The 17503-nt window shown below is 38.0% G+C and overlaps 1 protein-coding gene across 1 annotated transcript in view; it reads right to left on the reverse strand.

Annotated features, from left to right (window-relative positions):
* The window catches only part of LOC133534236 (uncharacterized), a 58188-nt gene that overhangs the window by 11712 nt on the left and 28973 nt on the right, over positions 1–17503 (reverse strand). The window contains exon 4 of the mRNA XM_061873331.1: positions 506–641. Within this exon, the coding sequence (XP_061729315.1) occupies positions 506–641 (136 nt within the window). The remainder of the gene's footprint in view (positions 1–505; positions 642–17503) is intronic.

Raw genomic sequence — 17503 nt, forward strand, 5'->3', positions numbered from 1 at the left:
ATAGAGTGATTCTTGAGGAAGGTTTAGGTGTATAATTTGTTAAGGTTTTCCCGTGCGAAACCGGGGCGAGGCGCTAGTAATAAATAAAAGATATCAAACGAATTTTTAGAAAATCAAATAGTGCATAATTTTCAAAAAGCATTATTGACACGAGTACGATGCTCTCGCTATGACGGCCCTAATTGTACACTTTCACGGTAAGCCTCGATTATTCGTTTTTATTTGCGTTAAAAAGAACTTCGCAGAAGTTGTGCTTCCAAATCGGTCCACGTCCATAATTATCAATTAATAAAGAGCCTGATAAAAACTGCACGCTTCTTCGCTTCTGTGGACTTCTTTTTCAAATGCTAAAAAAAACGAAGTATAGAATACCACTTTGTCACAGTAACGAGGGGCGTTGCATCTCTTTCTCTCGGGCATGGGAGCCATAAACGTGTCTCTTACAGGTGGAGTGTTTTAAGAAAAAACAGGCACGGTCGTAATTATGTGACTTTAAGTTCCTCACCTACTACCCGCATGTAGGAGCTTTTGTAGACGGTATGGAAGTACGGTGCGTCGGCGGAAACTTCGCAGCGGTATCGTCCGCTAAGCGCTCGCGTAGCGTCGCGTAGTACCACCTGATGAGCACCCGAGTGATATACCTGTGAAACGTAACAATATATTAGTGTTTTAGCCTCTTAACGATTCTTTATCGCGTAGAAGACGTTACTGCGCATCCAGGGCCTATTATTATTTTCGTACTATCTATTGCAAGTTTGCAACCTCCATTGCGCTACCTTAGAGGAAAATTTTCGAGAGAAAAAGTATCTTTTGTCCTTATTCAGCTTATTCATTATTTGTGTGCAACATTTCATTCAAATCCATTCAGCCATTTTTGCACAATGGAGGAACCAACATCTAAATATCCAAACATACAAACTAACTTTCACATTTATGTTAGTAAATTAATTTCCAAAGACTCGATTTTACCAATTTATAAGTGGATTGCTAAGTTTATGTTCATATTTAGACAAAATTTATTGATTCCGTTTGGAACAAAATTTTGACATAGGTGTTGTTACAAACAGAATGAATACATTTATAACACGTGAAAAGTCAATCATTTAAATTTTTATGATGTTTATAAGTATATTTAGAACAAAGCTTATTGCGGATTTTATGTTGTACATTAATGACGAAGCCTGTGGCGGATTTTCACTTATGTAAATTGGACGAAGTTTGTTGCGGATTCTGTTTTGTATCTATGCTTTTGACGAAGCCTGCGCTGTGGATGACATTGACTTGTGACTTTTAATTTATGTCTGCCTTCCTAATTATATTTAGAAAGTTGATCAAATATGTTGATTAACTATGTACAGTCACCATGAGATATATCGGAGCGGCCAAGGTGCTCACAAATATCTGAACACGCACACACTAGTGCGTGTTGAAATAATTTTGAGCACCTCTGTCGTTGTTCCGATGTATCTGATGCATTGAGGTATAGTACTAGAGTAGGGCGTCTCTAACAAAATGTTTCCGCACCTCAATGAAGTGCCGGCACTTCATTGCGTTTAGTACGTCTCCGACTACTGGCGAGATGCCACGCATGTAACGAAAATTTTAAAAAATAATATAAATTAAAAATGCCTCTGTCCGTTATGAAAAAGTATTCTAATAATAGCAAGAAACATAATAAGATTAATAAGCCATTGCCACATGGCACATGGTAAGCCATTTTCTTTGGCTCATAGATTACATTTCGCAGATATAACACTTAGGTTCTAATGATTACCTACCTTATTCTTTGCAGAATATATACACAGTAATAATATATTGCTCTTTATCTCGTAATTCTTCGTAGTGTTTTATTATATTTAAAGAGTATATTATGCCATAAGCGCGATTTGATCAAAATTGCTATGAGTACGAGAGTTAAATAGAAAGAGTTTTATGACTATTTTTTATAAATTTTAACATCTTCAGTGTCACATATAAAAAAAATTAATATACTTGTATAAGGAAATTGATAAGGAAATAAATACATAGATCTTGTCATAACAGTTTCACTTCTTTGCTACGCTTATTCTTTAGCTTAGTGACAGACGTCAAACGCCGAAAATGGCGGAGATAATTTGTTCTCGATAGCCTATCTAGTACAACTATGTCAGTGATCTGATGGCGACTGTACAAAATTTTGAAAATCGTTATATAGCTCTCCATATTTGTCACTTAAATACTAAAGAGTGCAGAAGATAGTGACAGTTGTTTAATAATATTATACCAACTGGGCATGTTTTCGGTTTTCGAGCTACTTTGCACGTACTACATAACGCAGGCTTTAGGATTTATTTAAGAAACGCCCTGTTTCTGTACATTCATTGTAGAATAAGCCGACTTTATCCGTTGATTCACGTTATTGGCGAAACCGACAAAAGAACTGGAATTGTTTTACCTTTCTCTTTAATCCGAGTTTTTGTAAAATAATATTTTTCTTAGAACTTGTCTTTTCAAACGCGTAATATGGTAAATATATAGAAGTCCGCCTCCTTTAAGTCACGATAAGAGGTATACAATCTCTCGCACAGAGGCAGGAAATAGCGCGTTGATACACAAATGACTTGAACTGACGACTTCAGGTTACCTTGGTAACGCGCGACGTGAGCTTATTGTGAGAAGAATATTTACTATATCGCAGTAATATTACAGAAATATGATCAGATATTCGTGTGATATTGACATTTTTATTAACGTGCTGCTTGACCGGGTGCGAGCTTGTCAGTTATGCTCGTGATAATCCAGTAAATACCTACCCCCTTATTCATAAATGTCTACTAAAGTTGACAAGCCGCTAATAATCCTTTTTCCCTTTCCATCATACCAATACGTCGGAAAGGGACTAACGATTATTAGTGGCTCGTCAACTTTAGTAGACGTTTATGAATAAGGGGGCTACTCAATATTGATTGTGTGAGAGCGCTATTAGTCCGAGACTGATACAGTGCCTTTCACCCGAGTTAGTACTTTAAAAAAACCGGACAAGTGCGAGTCGGACTCGCCCACCGAGAGTTCCGTGCTTTTTAGTATTTGCCTTTATAGCGGCAACAGAAACACACCATCTGTTAAAAATTCAACGGTTTTTAAAATACAGCCTCGTGACAAACGAACAGACCGTTTTACTCTTTGGTTACGGAACCCTAAAAACGTAACTAAGTTTAATTTTTTATAGTATTTCTTGAGGGTACTAATAAAAAAATAAAATAAAAATAAAAAGCATTTATTTCGGACAAGGTCCATATGCCTATACAAAAACACAAAACAACCAACAATCAAAATATTTCCATATAAATTACATAAAATAAAATTAAAATATTAATTAACTAATACAAACGGGTAACAGTTTCGGTAAAAGTATAAGGTAAGGCCGAACTTGTTTGACCACTGCTGGATATGTAAAAGGTCCAGGTTAAGTTTCTCAATGCAAGTCTGAAGGTCAGTCACGGGACACTGGTCATAGAGTTGCAGGTCATCAGCATACAGATGGTAGGTACAGCAAAGGTTAGGTGAAATAAAGTTAATAAAGGCGGAAAATACAAGTGGGGATAAAATTCCTCCTTCAGGCACGCCAGTAACCAGGTCACACCAGTCAGACAAGGACCGGTCAACTCGGACTGCCTGCTGGCGGCCCCTCAGGTAGGCTGCGAACCAGTTAAGGGCTGTTTCCGAAACGTTCATGAGTTTGAGCAGAGCAAGGAGAATGTCATGGTCAACGGTGTTGAACGCGTTAGAGAAATCAATTAGAACAAGAACCGTGACCAATTGACTCTCCATGCCCCGCCTAATGTCTTCTGTCACTTTAAGAAGCGCAGTACTGGTGCTATGACTTGGTCGGAAACCTGACTGCACGGGGCTTAAAAGGTTATGCGAATGGACAAATAGCGAAAGTTGCTTATGAACAACCGCTTCGGCGATTTTCGAGAGAAAGGGGAGAATGGAGATGGGTCTAAAGTTATTAAGAGAGGTGGGATTACTAATTTTAGGTAGCGGAATCACAAACGCTTTACGCCAAAGAGAAAGGAATTCGCCAGTGACCAGTGAGGAGTTTATGATGTCAGCCATCACAGGAAGGAATCAAGGACTGATACAATCATGTAACGGCTGACATCATCACAACCCACGGCCTTTGACTTGATGGCTTTAATAATGGCCTTTATATTAACTACAGAAATAGGACAAAATGAGAATGAATCTGTGACAGGAGAGGGCATAGATAATATAGTAGAAAGAGTACTGGTCTTAATAGCAGTGTCAACACGAGCAATCTTCATGCATTCCTACTCGTACAAGGTTCACGAAGACGCTTCGCTCACGCACAGGTGTGGTGTTCAAAGATTCAGACAAACGGTTCGAATTTACATAAATCACCTGTGGCTGCAGTAATGAGAGACGGATTTTTTTTGACACGACTTCTATGTACATAATATACGAGTTGGACGGAATGCCTGTTGAACAAAATGTGTATTGGACGAATTGCAATGCTGTCAGACGAAATATCTGTTGGCGTAATACACGTTGGACGAAATGCTGTTGGACGAAATATGTGTTGACGTAATACGCGTTGGACGAAATACGTGTTTACGTAATACGCGTTGGACGAAATGAATGTGTGACCAAATACGTGTTGGATCAAATGCGAATTGAAATATCATTAGGACGAACTGCGTATTGGACGTACAGCTAACAAATCAATATTGATACTCAAGCAAGCGATAGATTCCAAAATTGAATCGCGCTACGCTCGTGGAATCTTTATAGTGGCGAGGGTTTCGAGGCACGAAGATTAACCAGGTTTTGCCACCGAGTGAAGCACAAGTCATGGCAAGCGAGATTGGGTGATAATTTGCCGTATCCGATTAGTCTCCTGTTTTGTTTTTGACTACTGGAACCACTATGGTTTTCATTAAATCAGCAGGCAAGTACGAATGGCCTAATGCACAGATTCAGGAACATGGAGAGCAGTCGTGGTAAATGTTGCTCAGCATATCTAAAGTGCTCTATACTGAGTCCATCGTGATCAGATGACTTTCCCCTCTTCATTTTACTAATCACTTTTGCAATCTCTTTAGAGGTAAAATGCACATCACGCAGCAGCACGCAGCACTTTGCCCCACATGTGGTTGTATGCAACTTTCTTATCAGTTTTTGAATAATCCACAGAGCATTTACCAGCTGGTGTGGTGAAAATTATAATTTACGTCACTTAAACGTATCCAACAATTTAGTTACACAGTAAGTAGCTGAGGCTAAAACTGGAGCTAATATAATATCTATAGCAGCTTTTAGACTACGCAAGAAAGTTCCCAACTTCGGGGATTATTCCAAACTTTGAGATAGAGTTTACGGATCTTACGAACCGAGCAAGAAATATCAAGAATTCAATGCATTCTTAAACACGTGTTAAATTCATTTACATTTAAACGAACGTTACTAAGTGGTTCTGCGAAAGCAAGCGAATTGCCAACTCGCTAGATACGGACGGAATCTAAGTCAGGTCTAGCGGGGGTGATTAGCTTTAAAATAGTTTAAATACCGCCTAACTAATACCGGAGACTGGAATGAAATGCTTTAGCAAACTATCCGCTAAGTCGGCAAATGCCAATAAAGGATCCAATCAAGACTTTGAATGCATTACATAAACTTGAAGGTAATAATAATAACAATATAGGTCGATATAGGTAAAATGAATCAAAATATTTAGTTTAATTCTAAAGTAGTGTAATATAATTTGCTTCGCGAAACAAGGAGCTGGACTCCAAGTACCTATTAATAAGCTTTAAAGAAAGAGTCAGTAATCTTATCGTAAGTAGTTATTTACCATCGAAACCTAGATCGGGTAGAAGTAAAGTTGTATGTATGTTTGACGTATTGGAATTAAAAATGCACTTCTAAACATTGTTTATGCTCATACACTTGTGCTAACTCAAATATGTAAAGGCGCGAATAGTGATGTGCCGTTACTGGGAATACTAGCCTGGAAACGTTCTCAAGACGGGTAATTTAGTTAATTAAATTTAATTTTTATTTAATAAAATATTTATTTTGTTAAAACATTCAATTTATTTTAAAAGTCTTACAAATAATTACACAATTACTTACATTAAGTAACTAAGTCATACCCGTTACTTATCGCTTCCGGTGCAAAAGTGCCCATAATGCTCACGGTATTACCCCGCTGGATGGCTATGGACAGCCTCAGAGCACCAGAAACTATTCGGAGCGGGAGTCCTCTCCCTTTTGCCTAAGTCGACGGCCTATCTCCCGCACAACCGAGCAACCAGCCGTTTCCACCGCAAAAGGGACGAAAATATACTCGAGCCCAATGGAGCATACTTTTGGCGCTTTACCGCCGTCTGGTACTCGACCGCCGCTCCGGCCGCGCGTGCCGTGCGACTGATATGAGAGGCGGCGAAGGTGCTGATGCACGTAGCGTCCCAGACCAAGCACCGTCCTCTCTCCCACGGCACTAAGGTTAGGCCATCAGGCCGCTTGCCGTCCGTGCGACTTAGACCCGGAGGTTCAAGCACGGATGGAACGTCCGCTGACCTGAGCGCCCTCTGTACCACGTCGTTCAGGGCATGGTGACGCGGATGCCTGCATCGCCGGCAACTCAATGCATGATGACCGTCAGCCCCCACCGTGGAACCGCAGATGCATACATGTGATTGACATACATAAAATATTATTTACTTCTTAATTGTTTCTGTATTTTTTATCCTTTATATTTATTGTATTGTATATTAGGTGTGTAATAGGTATATTGCTAGAAAATACCTCATTCATTAATTAAATTCCCGGTAACGTGCCCGGCACTTCAGCATTCAGACTTTTCAAGAGTGAATTGAATGTTTTTCAATTTAAATGTTAGATACTAGGAAAATTGGCATTTAGTAATCTAAATTCTGGGAAAGCGAAATTTCCAGTGGTAAGTAAATTTAATTGGTTGTCGCAATGTGAAAACTAAAGTATTTATTTTATTCAAGTTTATTACCACTTTAAAAAAAATCCACTTAGCATGTAAAAAATGCATGGAAAATTAAATCCATAAAAAATAAATAGTTACTTGTAGCTGATGTATGGATGGGTTTATCCTTTAAGTAAGCTTTAGCAGTTAATCCGTTGTATGTAGTATTTACTCTTAATTCATTCTCTACATTAACTTCTACGTACCAATAATTTCAATAAAATTGTATTAATATTATACTCACTGTATTTCAATGATAATGTAAGCATAAAAATGCTACAAGTATGTAATTTACCTTTATTTGATGAGGTTCCGTTCTGAAATTTCAACAACATATATTTAATCTATATATTAGTTTAATAGATGATTTGTTTTGTAGTTAATAACTATTAATTTCATTAGCATCTAAAATATTTGCAGTCATTATAATATACTCGTATATAAATAGCGTGACCAAATATAGACTAAAATTATACAATATGCTTTATTGCTTCGAAAAGTTGAATTTCTTGATATCAATTAGTATTTTTTTATGGTTTAAGGTTGAATGGTTGCAGACCGCTGACAGATCATATAATTAACAAATGGATAACAAGAAATGACTATATCTACATAAGCCTCCTGAACGGTATTCTGGTTTTTAAATTGGTAAACCTTAAAATTGGTAACATGTATTTATAAGATACGATTGCTCGTTGTGATTGGTGCACGCGAATGCATTGTGACCTAGTATATGCTATTTATGACAGACTAGGCGCCTTTGACCAACTCTAAGGGCGGATACTACGTGCTTGGACCTCCTAAACGAATATATTACGGGATTACGGTATAGTCTCGCTATATGCGAGATGGTGCTGCCATGGTGATGAAAGTTATGATGACCGTGATGGTGATAGATGTGTTGTGTAAAAAACCTATTAACGTTAAGCAATAAATCTTATTTTCTGGCTGGGTGACCTCAATATATCTCTATTTCCATCTATTAGTTTGCAACTGGGATGCAGTGGACATCTTGTTGCTACCGCAAAGCTATTTTCTGGTACGCCGCACTATAAAATAAGATAAATTGGATTCAGAAAGTATAGGGCGGTAATACTTTAAAATGTGTTTCATAGTTTAATAGCCGTTATAACGGCCAAATTTCTAGAGATTTACTAATTTTATTCTTTAGTTTTATTCTATTTTCGATGACTACAAAAACAATCCAGTTATTAATCAAATCCATATTGGTTCGTAATTAAAGAAACACAACATTATAAACAATATAAGCAGGTACCTAACCAGAATCAAATTGCTCTTATGTGTGCTTGACATGAGTAACCATTTCCTTATTAGGCGACATTAACCTTACCTATACGTAATTCATACACGAGTCAGCGGGTTCGGCCATTACAGCCTGTGTGCACTTTAGCGTACGCAGCTGGTAGCCGAATAGAGTTAAAAGCTTCGATCCATCTTACGGAAAGTCGTCCACTTTGAGCAACCGCCGAACTAAATCATGCCCGTCCCGCGTTCGAGATCTCTGACCCGATTTTCAAGGGCCGGACTGCGTCACATTTCGTCTTAAGCTGAGTATGTATGCTTTAGACGTGCAGCCGGCGAGCTGTGGACGAGCGACCGCTCGCTCTGTTCGTCTCCCCGGTACCGTCCGCAAATAGCACGATCTGCTTCACTACAGGGCCGCTGAACGTCTTGAATCTCAATATGCAAGCGAAGCGCTCTCAATCGATGCATGTAAGAACTCCGTCACGTGTACCTAGATCGTTTGAACGTTTATTACCCCATACGCCATTCCGATGCAAAGTTAAAGTATTCGCTATTCTCTGAAAGGGTTTATAATGTATTATTTTGGCACAATGTTATATCTCGGCAGTGGCATCGTGCCAACAGCTAAAGGTTTAACGTGCCCACTGCTCCGCGAGATTCTTAAGTGATTTTTTGCATCGCACTCGCCGGCGGCAGTTTAACGAACTAGCAAGATGTTGCAGAACCATTGACCCATATATAATCACGGTTATGATGTTGTTTATCGCTTGCCGTAAGCAAAACTATCCAAGCACTTTGCAAAACACTTCGGCAGTTTTATTTGATTTATGCTTACTTATTTTACGATTCTTTTAGCTGTCAGTGTAGTTAACTCTGTGCATCTATACTAATACCCCTAAGGGAGGTCAGGCGACTTACAGTGAATTAAGTTGACTTAGTAAAGTTTGCATGAAACTCAACGGTTAAGCTCACGTTTGGGCTCCTTAGATCACCTTAGACAGTAACAGTTGAGATACTTAGTTTACCTTATGCCACGATGACCAATAATCGGCGATTTATGTATACTTTTCGTCAACTTTCATCATCTTCATAACTAGGGAACAATAGTTATTTTTGTTTTACGAGTACAAGGAGACAAAGTTGTTGTTTAAATGCTCGTACTAATATCGATACAGACTTACTTGGGTATCAAGCGAAAGATTTCAAAATTGAACCACGAATGTAATGGCTATCGTTAGATCGTTACCGTACCGTTACGGCTACCGGCTACGGTTACTAGCTACGCTACGGCTACCGGCCACGGCTACCGGCTATGGCTATGAACTACGGCTACTGGCTACGGCAAACGTCCCGTAACAGGTAACGTTACATCGGAATTCGGCCTCAGCCACTGGTTGGCTTGGACACTTTTTCTTTAATATATGACATCTATTTCAATTTATGAGTATAATTTCATCATTTACTAGTAAATAAATTAAATTGGTTACCTGATAAAATAAAATACTCACGGCACCCACCGTGTAAAAATTCAATGACAGACTAGTTTTATTCAGTTTTAAAATATACCTACAGTTTATTAATCCTAGTCCTGACCCAGTCTCCTAGCTGATGTTTGGTGCGTTTTATGCAAATAAAGGAAGGAAATCCATATTATTTTTTATCCTGTTTTGAATTTTATAAAAAGATTGCTTCCCTGTTTGCTGGCCACCGGGAGATGATTATTGTAAACTGTCATGTACGAGCTAATGTCAATCAATCAATTTTTCGTGTTATGGCTCCATCAAGGTGTTGATGATTCTGCCAATGTCGAGGTTGGATAACCTTACTTGAAAGTGTGAAGGTCATTTTGACAACGTACGTCATGACACCTATAGTTGTCCTTGGCGCTGTGGGCACGACTAGTTACGACGCCTTTAGGGGTTCTTAAAAAACCGGCCAAGTGCGAGTCGGACTCACACAGGAAGGGTTCCGTACCATTATCTATAAAAACGGTCACCCATCCAAGTACTGACCCCGCCCGACGTTGCTTAACTTCGGTGATTGGATGAGAACCTCGAGATTAGAAAGAAATATTTATTTTATTCTATTTTCAGTATTTGTTGTTATAGCGGCAAAAAAAAATACATAATCTGTAGAAATTTCAACTGATTATCTTGCGTTTAACTGAACTAATATTCATGCGGTTTTTAGAAAAGTGTTTGTTACATTCTGGAGAAGGTTTTAGTATACAGGGATGGTTTGAAAAACAATTGGACCTGGTAGGTGGCGCTGCTATCGGTATATCGTCAAATTTGATTTGCTGAAACCGATTCAGATGAAATTTTGTGTAGATATATATTTCAACGATTTCCTGGATAGTTTGGAAACATCACTGAATCCACCATCCACCCATTGGTGCCACCGTCGTGTTTTTATCACCGCATCTCCCGCCAAAGAAAAAAAGTTCATCCTCACGTTCTCGGAACGTGGCAAACCAAGAACAAGTGGGCATCTCGCTCGTTTTTACCCAGAACGTGCAAGTTGTGGAATAAGCTATTTTCTGAGGTGTTTCCCTTGCGCTATGACATGGGTTTCTTCAAGAAGCAGGTATTTAGGGTTCTTAAAAGTTGGCAACGCATTAAGTGGCTCCTTCGATGTTGCTTATATCTATGAGCGGCGATGACTGATTCCCATCAGGCGGCTCGTCTGCTTGTTTGCTGCCCTTTACCCTGAAGCTAAAATCACTTCTGCAGAAGGCCTACTATTCCGTTTCTGAATTTCTAACGGAATTAAATAGAAAATACTTTTTAATACAGTTGCTCAAAAAGTGCAATTTTACTTAGCTGTTTCGCGTGCGTAAATTTGGATTTCGCGAACTAGTGCTTTTTACTTTTCCACGTGTTCCAATTCATGACTACTTATTGATGAGTGTTAATGTTAGTTTCCTTTAAAAGTCGTAATCAACATAAAAACCTACTGTTAATGTATAAATAATAAATTTAAGCATATTTCATATATTATTACTTACCTCTTCATCATTATAACACGTTTATTTTTTAATATTGAATATTGAAAAACCGTTCTTGATGGAACGGAATAGCTGCCGAAACGCCTGTCAAAGCAGAGGCGTTTTTTTCTCACCGCAAGAATGTTTTAAGTTTCCAAAGGCAACATTCGATATTGTTTTCATACAATTTAAATATACACAAATAATCGTAAATAACGATACTTAGGTAATAATAGTATAATATTTTATATTTACAATTGTTTCTGTCTTATAGTACATGCATAAAAAAGTACTTACTTGTTGTTTTTCTTATTTTTTCGCAACTGTATTAAAAAACGTCGTTCGCTACACGTACGGAAATGTCATTCTTCACTCGTCCCGAGTAGATATCTCGGTACTCGCGAAGTAATGACATACTTTCCGCACTAACATCGAAATGTACTATTAATGTATAAATTATATTATGCACAATAATGCTGAAATTTACAAACTATTTTAATTCCAAATAATTATATTGACCATAATTAATATATTACCACAATGACTATTTTTCCTTATGTTGTAAATGTTAAATTGAATTTGTGTAATTGTATATTTAAAATTACCTTACAATGTTTATTCAGTACTAAATAAATTAATATGAATAAAAGGATAAGAATATGAATATGAGCATGAGTATAAGTATGAGTATGAGTATTAGTATGAGTATGAGAATGGGTTTGAGTATTAGTATTAGTATGAGAATGAGTATGAGTATGAGTATTAGTATGAATATGAATATTACATAAAAAACAAAAAAGGTAGTAAAACATTTTTCTTTCAGAAAGCATCCTTAACAACAATTATTTCTTGGAATTTCAATTATAGAGAACCAATTCTTTTATCTATGATTCACCTAATGCTATGCATTTTTCCCGTTAATGAGGATGCATTGAACCGTTATAAAACAAGATTTGTGGGATGTCTGGCGTAAAGGTGTGTAGCACAAGCATATACTGTATAAAAATATTTGTGCCTGTGTCTTCCAGTGGCCATCTGAATGTAACCTTAACCTATTTACTACCAGCGAGCGCTACCCGTAGCCGATTACGTAGTTTATCCGCTTTGTAGCGAAAAGCACCAGCCCAAACGAGAAATGTATGGGGTATAATTACTAAAATACATATTATTAACATTATAACACAAAAATGGATTTCAGAGAAGCAGTTATTTTATCCAGTCTTTACCAAATGCAATAATGCGTTTTTCGGTTTACGAGCTCACATTGAAACATGGTTATAATATATGATTTGTGCTATATTTGACGCAGGAATACATTCGGTTGGCAACTGCAGTATCCATTACTGTTGCAAAGTTGATGCGAACGTAACAGTAACGTGAAACCGTAACCCTGATGTGGTCGCAATTCGAAAATGTCACTATTAGAGCGTTAACGCTGACTAGCCGGTTGCGTTATTTGCAGCATCATAAACAATATTGAAATGTCGATTCATTGACACAAATAGGAATGATTGCGATTGGCCGCGTGAACTGTGGAATGCACCCGATCGTATTCGATAAACACGAGCATCATGATCTTTATCGTTCTATAGAGAGCCCATTAAGGCACTTAGTTCCACTACAGCTTCGTAAATTGTACTTTAAGTCAGAATATTGATGAGTGAGGATCAAATAATCTACGTAGATTATTGTGTATTTATATATTTATTTATTGTAAAACATTATATAAGTTGACCTCCAGCGGCGTATTTACCCTAGGGCCATCCAGGCCATGGACCGCGGCGCTAATCCGCCAAGGGTGGCGTAATAATGTTTTTTTTTTTAATATTTAAATCGCGTTTTTCCTTGATTTCTGGGGCGGCGAAACTTATTGGCCCAAGGTGCCAAAATTTAAAATATGCCCTGTTGACCTCAGTAATTGAAAACAATAAATTTTAATAAGTATTTAATAAAAAAATATTGTACGAAACCTATCCCGTAGCTGTCATACGTTAGAAAGTACAAAGGCAAACTTATGCTTATACGGGATCTCTTCCAGCTAACTTAAAAAAACTATAGGTTTGACGACCGGTCTGGCCTAGTGGGTAGTGACCCTGCCTATGAAGCCGATGGTCCCGGCTACAAATCCTGGTAAGGGCATTTATTCGTGTGATGAGCATGGATATTTGTTCCTGAGTCATGAGTGTTTTCTATGTATTTAAGTATTTATAAATATTTATATATTATATTACATATCGTTGTCTAAGTAACCTCAACACAAGCCTTATTGATCTTACCGTGGGACTTAGTCAATTTGTGTGATAATGTCCTATAATATTTATTTACTTATGTACCTATACGTATACCTTAAGTAATCTTACATCAGTAAATGTAAACTATAAAATATAGATAAATACATACTCATATCTATAAATGCTATAAATATAAATTACATTGTATTTTTGTTAAAGACCTCAAATATAACTTCTCAATGATGCTTTTAGAACACTGTAATCATCACGTAAGTAACATTCGAAAATTTATTCACTGCATTCTCACGTTATAAATTCGCAGTCCTGAAACTGATTTTACAATGTCACTTACGGTTATTATACGTGGTAGGAAATATTGGCGGTATCATATTTTTTATGAGAGAGTGCGTTGACTCATTTTACTTTTATCAATATAAAATGAGTTCTCTTGACCTACAATATAACTATCTGATATTCCGGATAACTTTTCCAAATATAGATAAATCTCTAAAATTCACGATCAAAATTATATCTTTTACCGTTCTACGTATAGAACCATCACTTTATGTTAAACTGTTACAGAATGCTGACTGTACCTATGCAAGTAAGTATTGAGACACGTGACGTAGTATTTCAAATAGCACAGCCTCTATTTACAGTCTTCTACAGGGTTGGTGGACCTCACAAACTTCTATCGGCCCAATTGGAACAATGCTTATAAGATGTCACACCGATACGATACCGATGTCACACCGATACAGAAATGACATTACTTCAATCAAAAAACGTCACCTTTGGCACTAGGGAGGGTGACCAAATGTCCCGTATTTTACGGGTTGTCCCGTATTTCAGGCACAAATTTTTCATTGTACCGTAATATGGCGAAATCAATACGGGACAGTACATTGTTCCGTAATTCTATGTTTCAATTGCATTTAATGATAAAAATACCTATATTGATTATTTCACATTTTCCTTTCCAGATAATTTAAAAATGGCTGTGGTTTAAATATTTTTTTTTTAGATTTGATACAGAAATTTGACTGGTATAGGTTAGTTCATTTAATTGATTATGCCAAATTTTATTAATAAAAAAAAATGTTGATTTTAATAAAAAGCGGCCCGTCCCGTATTTTAACCTTGAATCCCATATTTTCAATACAATTACCCCGTAAAACCAAAAATCTAATTTGGTCATCCAATTTGACACTGACAGATTGGTATCTTATCGGTGTGACGTTTAATAACCATTTTTCATCTCAGTGGTAAGGTTGCGAACCCTTAATATATGGTCTAACATAATAGGAAATCATCACACAACATATATGGAAAAGGTATATGACGAATTTCCACTGCTTAGGTCGGGCATGGATCAGATTTACAAACAAGCTTTCTTCCACAAAAGATACAAAATACAGTTATATGAGAATGACAATCACGAAGGACTCAATCCCCGGGACCTGAGAATCTTCACTCCAAAACAGACAGTGGGCCGGGCTCCAGAGCCAGAACCTTCTCAGAAGACCCGAACATGTCAATCACCACTCCGCTAGGAGCCCATAAACTCGGTATGCTATGATGAGAGCATAACAACAGGTCATATAGACCGCGGACCAGGAGCATATATCGTCAATCATCGCCTCCCGGCTGATATCTTGTCGGATGATAGTTTAGATGCTGTTTTAAATTTAAAAACCGTCAGCCAGTTGTATCGCGGTAGAAAGACCGTCAGCTATTCACATGAACATGTAAAAAATTCGCGCCTTACCACCTTATGTCCGCAAAGTATGCGCAACGTGTAAATTGCGTTTGTGAAAAAACTGTGTAATCAGTTTATTTGAAACGCCTCATGGAATGCTACATGCAAAGTTTCATGATTTTGTTATTAGTAACATAAAATGGTATAGCGCTTATATTTTACATGTTTATGCGATCAGCTGAAGCATTAAATAAACAATAGCATCTGAATTATTATCTGACAAAGTATCAAGCAGGAGGCGATGGCTAAATTTTTTTTACGAGTTTTGGTGGCTGCCATTCCTCAAACCACCAATGGAGTGACAGCTGACGTCCACGAGGGTCATCACATCATACATAGCCGTTAACCACTATACGAGTTTTTGCCCGGGACACGATTGGTCATGGAAATCTGTTCCTGCACGGCTAGCACATGACGGGCGCGACAGTCGACAGGCGAGAAAATGCCGCGACATAGAGCTTTCTCGCGAATCGGTAGCATAAGACGCGCGCGACAACCCGCTGTCTGGCGGACAAATGTCAAAGCGACATAATTTTGTCGTTTGACAGTTCCACGCGGGATACTCTCGAAACTCGTAGCACAAGTGCACTATGGGAGAGAAAATATCCCGCGTTTCAACGTCAAAAGGAGAGAAACTGTCTTCGAGGCTAGAGGGTCGCGAGAAGCATATTTTGTCGAAGTTTTGTTGACTTTGGTCCTAAAAGAAAGTTAATTTTCTATATTTTGTATTTATTTCATACTACAGCAATAATCTGAGTAATTTTAATATGAATCCTGAGTTTTATGATGTGTCCGTTAGCTAGGTAGGTAAGGTGTAGGTACGTGGTATTGCTTTATAACATACCTATTAAGATACCTATATCTATATATCATGCCGGTAATAACAAAATGATTGTATTTTTTCACATTTACTTGTTTGTTCTCTTAAGTTAAATGAAAACCCGACAGAAAAATTAAAAGCCTAAGATTGTGCCACCACATCAACAAAGCAAACAGTTTGATGGCGAATTGACTGGAGGGTGATTAATAGAAATTACTTTGTGGAAATCCGTATTAATTGATACAAAAATATTACTTCGCTATCCACGAAATAATTAAGTGCTAGTCAATCAGTGCTAACTCGTTACACTTACACGCGTATTTTTACAGTCAATGCATGCAACCTACCACCTAAAAAATATATATACGCAAATAGTTAAATAAACCACCACCTAAGTACAAAAACTCGTCACGTGCTTCAATTGATTGTGGGATATAAACCGCGGTCTTGGGGTTTAATTATAGGTATATCCGGGTACTAATGATTTATAATATGTGTACAAAAACGCACCACCTAGAGAGGATGGGAGAGGATCGTGCTGTGAGAAGAGTGTATGTGGTGCACCCGGGTGGAAAACGTCCGTCTGGGCGTCCCAGATACCGCTGGAGTGACGAAGTCCTAAAAGACCTGTTCGCCCTCGGAATACCCTACTGGCGTGAAGTGGCGCAGGATAGGGCAGAGTGGCGCTCTCTTGCGTCAGAGGCCAAGATCTTGTTTGGGTCACTGAGCGAGTGAAGTAGTAGTAGTAGTACAAAAACGCAATGTATTTTAAAACTTTGGAGAAAGCCTTCAGATTGGGTAAGGTAACCTACACCTACTGTACTTAGGTACCTATTACTTACCCTAAGTAGGTGTCTAAGTACACTTTTGTTACTATATGCATTATGCATTATTTTATTATACGCAGATAATAAAATAATGCAAAATAATGAATCTGGCAGCCCAACTCAACCTCCACCTTACAAAAGGCCACGGCCGTAATACGAGTATTCTGTAGTTACCACCCTAATGTACGATTCCCACCGACTGGCTGGACTCAGGCCGCACCGGAGCGCATTTTTAATGTGCCTATATATTATATATCGCAGAAGCGATAGAATCCGTCCGGAGGCGTCTCCGCGTCCGCGAGCAGCCGACCGGCTTGCGGCCACATAAATGAGAAATGCGATCCGACTCCGCCCGTTCGGTGGGAGTCGTAGTAGTCGTACTTAAATCTAAATATCTAAAAGAGGTCAGAGTAAATAAAATAACTAAATGTTTTTTTGTATTTGCAATATGAGAAAACTTAAAAAACTAACGCTGCATCGCTAAAATACAAAACACGCAAAAATAACTCATTGTTTTTAACATTCGAGTGTGGAGTAGGTTCCCAACATGAGCCCTTCTATGTCCTCCGTGGCAGGATGGCTGCACCCAGCAGCAGCATGCTGAGGTATAGGCG

The sequence above is a fragment of the Cydia pomonella genome, unplaced genomic scaffold (genome assembly GCF_033807575.1).
Source record: "Cydia pomonella isolate Wapato2018A unplaced genomic scaffold, ilCydPomo1 PGA_scaffold_74, whole genome shotgun sequence".
Classification (NCBI taxonomy): domain Eukaryota; kingdom Metazoa; phylum Arthropoda; class Insecta; order Lepidoptera; family Tortricidae; genus Cydia; species Cydia pomonella.